Source organism: Montipora foliosa, chromosome 12 (genome assembly GCF_036669935.1).
Source record: "Montipora foliosa isolate CH-2021 chromosome 12, ASM3666993v2, whole genome shotgun sequence".
Lineage (NCBI taxonomy): Eukaryota > Metazoa > Cnidaria > Anthozoa > Scleractinia > Acroporidae > Montipora > Montipora foliosa.
The window spans coordinates 2896849-2900184 of NC_090880.1; the positions used below are offsets into that span (position 1 = coordinate 2896849).

A 3336-nucleotide genomic window follows, 5' to 3' on the forward strand; every position below is an offset into this window, starting at 1 on the left:
GCCTGTTATACCTATGGACAGGAAGCAGCTGTCGGCAGAGCACGACTACATGTATTTCTTAATTGCTTTGAAAAAGGTCAACAATTTAAAAAATAGCCACTCATTGCCTACGTGTGGTCAGTGCAGTAAGACATCGCTTTATTCCACAACTGTCAACTGAGCTGCGTTTTGTTTTCCTGGAGATTCAAGTTGTCTATGCGTAATATGTAGCTCTAATAGTACACGATCTATTGTTTTGGTACCGTATATCAGGCCCGGGTCGCACTTGAGACAAACATTTGAAATGTCCTACCACTGTTGCCGACAAGTTGTTTTAAAACTTGTCCCAGACAATATTAGACATTCCGGTTTCGGGTCGCATTTACAGAGACAATCAACCGTGACATTTGGTAAAATAAACAAAAGTCTTGTCACTTTATCCGGCGCGCCATTTCTGGCATAATTTTAATTTTCCCGCTGTTTTATTCAAAGTGGTGAGCAGAAGCAATCGAAATCAATGAATCAACGAGAAATCGCCATCTTTCTGGCTTTCTATTTCTACCTTTTAAACGTGAGTGTAGCTAACGATGCGCAAAGAGTCATCCTCCTTTCTTGTATCGTACAAATAAGAGCACTTCAGGCACAAGTTTTGATGCTAAACCAACGGCGAAGAAGACGTCGTGGCCGTCTCTTTCCCCGATTTTGGGCTTTGCCAAGACCTGACCAGTCGTGGTTTGAAATACATTATTTTGATGCATCAATTCCTAGTGATTATTTCAGGAAACAGCTTCGCTTAAACAGAGATACATTCACAGCGCTTCTAAATTTAATCCGTCCACGGCTTACAAGACAAAATACTTACTTGCGTGACTGTGTGACAGCGGAAAATATTTTGGCATTGGGACTGTACCGCTTGGCTCATGGAAACTCTTATGTTACGATAGGTCCAAACTTAAATGTCGGTAAAACCACCGTCATTGAGGCTGTGCAAGATGTTGTTGACGCATTGTGTGATTTAAAAAATGAATACATCAGATTTCCATCAACCAACATAGACGTACTGACCACCCGACAAACGTTTGAAGGTTTAACTGATCTCCCAAATGTGGTAGGAGCTATTGATGGAACACATATAAAAATAAAAACTCCCATAGAAAGCGGGCCAGATTATTTCAGCCGCCTGCAGCAACATGATGTAGTCGTCCAAGCTGTGGCCGACGGTGAAAAACGTTTCTTGGACGTTGCTGCTGGTTTTCCAGGGAGCATGCACGATTCAAGGGTATTGAGAAACAGCTCATTGTATCGCCGAATAAGAAACAATGAACTTCTTCTCGGGCCAGCTGTAAGAGTTGGAGGGAGGGAAATAAAACCCCTTTTATTGGGAGACAGTGCCTATCCACTCTCCGCATGGTTGCTAAAGCCGTTCCACGAGGGAACGAATGACCCTGAGGAAATCAATTTCAACAAAGAACTTTCACGAGCTCGGGTATCAGTGGAGTGTGCATTCGGCATACTGAAAGGGCGTTGGAGAATTCTCCAGAAACGACTAGATAGCGATATAGCTTTTACCAATCAGATTATCATTGCATGTTGCGTTCTCCACAATTTTTGCATTGAGGCTGGTGATTTATGGGATGAAGATGGTGATGAAAGTGAAGATGATTTTCCTGTTAGAGATGGCAATGCTGATGGTGCAGACCTGAGAGACTTTTTAAAGGAATATTTGTGGAACTTGTAAATTACCTTTACAATTACGATGTCTTCACGGTTTATTACAAAAACGCTGTTTCAGCACACTTTTCATTCGATGATCAATTCACCATTGTATGATTCAAAGGATTGCAATAAAAAAGGCTTATATATATCAAATAAGATTCTGCAAGGAGAGCATGATAAATTACAATATAATAAACTCTTAAACAAAAAGAAAAACAATAACGATATCATTTGTACACCATGACATTTTAAGAATCACGGAAATCATTAAAATATTATGGCACTGTAATACATGTGACGAGGAAATTGAAACGATAAAACTACACCTTTGATGAAACAATAAAACGTGTCATAATGTAAAGGTTTCCTCATTGAATCATCGGTGTTGTCATGTGCTGTTTTGAGGAGAATGATATCAATCTCACTCCTGATTCTTCGATTGCATGGCCTGCATGAAAGTAGTCATGAATTGGCCCATGATCTGCAACTGTTGGGTTTGATTTTTTTCCATCGCTTCTAATGCATTTGTCAGCCTGTCACTTTGTGCCTGAAGCTTTTCCATGCTTTCTCGGAAAACTCCATCGTCGTCGTCACGTTCTTTCCGTGATGGTTTCGCGGTTTTGGCGTGCTTTCTTTCGTCCCTCCGCTGGCTCTTCCTTTCTCGCTTTCTGTTCAAACCGAACACAGCCAGAGATTTTTCAAACTCGTCATCTAGGTCGCGCTCCTCGTCATCCTTTTATTCATTTCCTTGCGATGATGAAGAAGAAGAAGCGCTTGGACTGGATTCGTGTACGTGACTGAATGTCACAATATCTCTGCACCCCAACACGGAATCTATTTCTTCGTAGTATGGCGAGGCTTTTCTGTCGCCCCCAGTCTGGTTGCGATTATGATCTTTAGCCTCCTTGTAGCGGTCTTTTAGGTATTTCATCTTCCTCTGACACTGGCTGCTAGTTACATTCCTGATTTTGGAAATTTCTTTGGCGATTTCTTCCCACACTTGCTTGGCATGCCTCGATTCAAGTCGTGTGTGTTTATCGCACCACAGTTGAACAAGGAGCTTCTCCTCTTCCTCACGCCACTTTCCGTACCCTCGGCCCGCTTTTGCCGAGCTTTCGCTGGCCTCACTAGAATCCACAACATCAGCGGACTCTGGTGATGCTGCAGGTAGGGAAGATTGAGCTGGCAAATTGCCGGAGTTGGATTGTACGAGCTCTGGATGGCTAGGATGCTGAAATTGCGCCAAAACCCCCGTTGGCACAAAAGTGTTTTGGGGAAATTGCTGTTGTTGGGCATCATGATTTTGATAGCGGTTCCAGAAATACTGTCCTGGCCTATACCCATTGTGCTGATCGTAAGAGTTATCTGTGTCGCTCCCCCAAAAAACGGGAACATTTGATCGAAAACCTGAATTCATGGCACGCGTGACCGACAGTACAACTCAGTCGCAACGAAATAATGAAATACAAAACGAGTACGTTACATTTTTAAGGCCTTTTGAAATTGATCGACAACTTTATCCCAAGGAAAACATTTTTTTGTTTTTGTTCCTAAAATGTCCTGGTTTGTTGCAGGACTACGGCTTCTTTGAATACTTGTCTCTGTAGACAAGTTTTTGTCCGCTAGAGACAAGTAGGTCGC

General features: G+C 42.4%; 1 protein-coding gene across 1 annotated transcript; it reads left to right on the forward strand.

The window, feature by feature from the left end:
- Positions 1 to 342: 342 nt before the first annotated feature.
- On the forward strand, positions 343 to 3336 carry LOC137979665 (uncharacterized). Its single transcript, XM_068826978.1, has one exon. The coding sequence runs from the start codon at positions 497 to 499 to the stop codon at positions 1715 to 1717; it is 1221 nt and encodes a 406-aa protein (XP_068683079.1). The 5' UTR covers positions 343 to 496; the 3' UTR covers positions 1718 to 3336.

Excerpts from the sequence above, each read along its gene's own strand:
- LOC137979665 (XM_068826978.1), top strand. The coding sequence starts at position 497 with ATGAATCAACGAGAAATCGCCATCTTTCTGGCTTTCTATTTCTACCTT.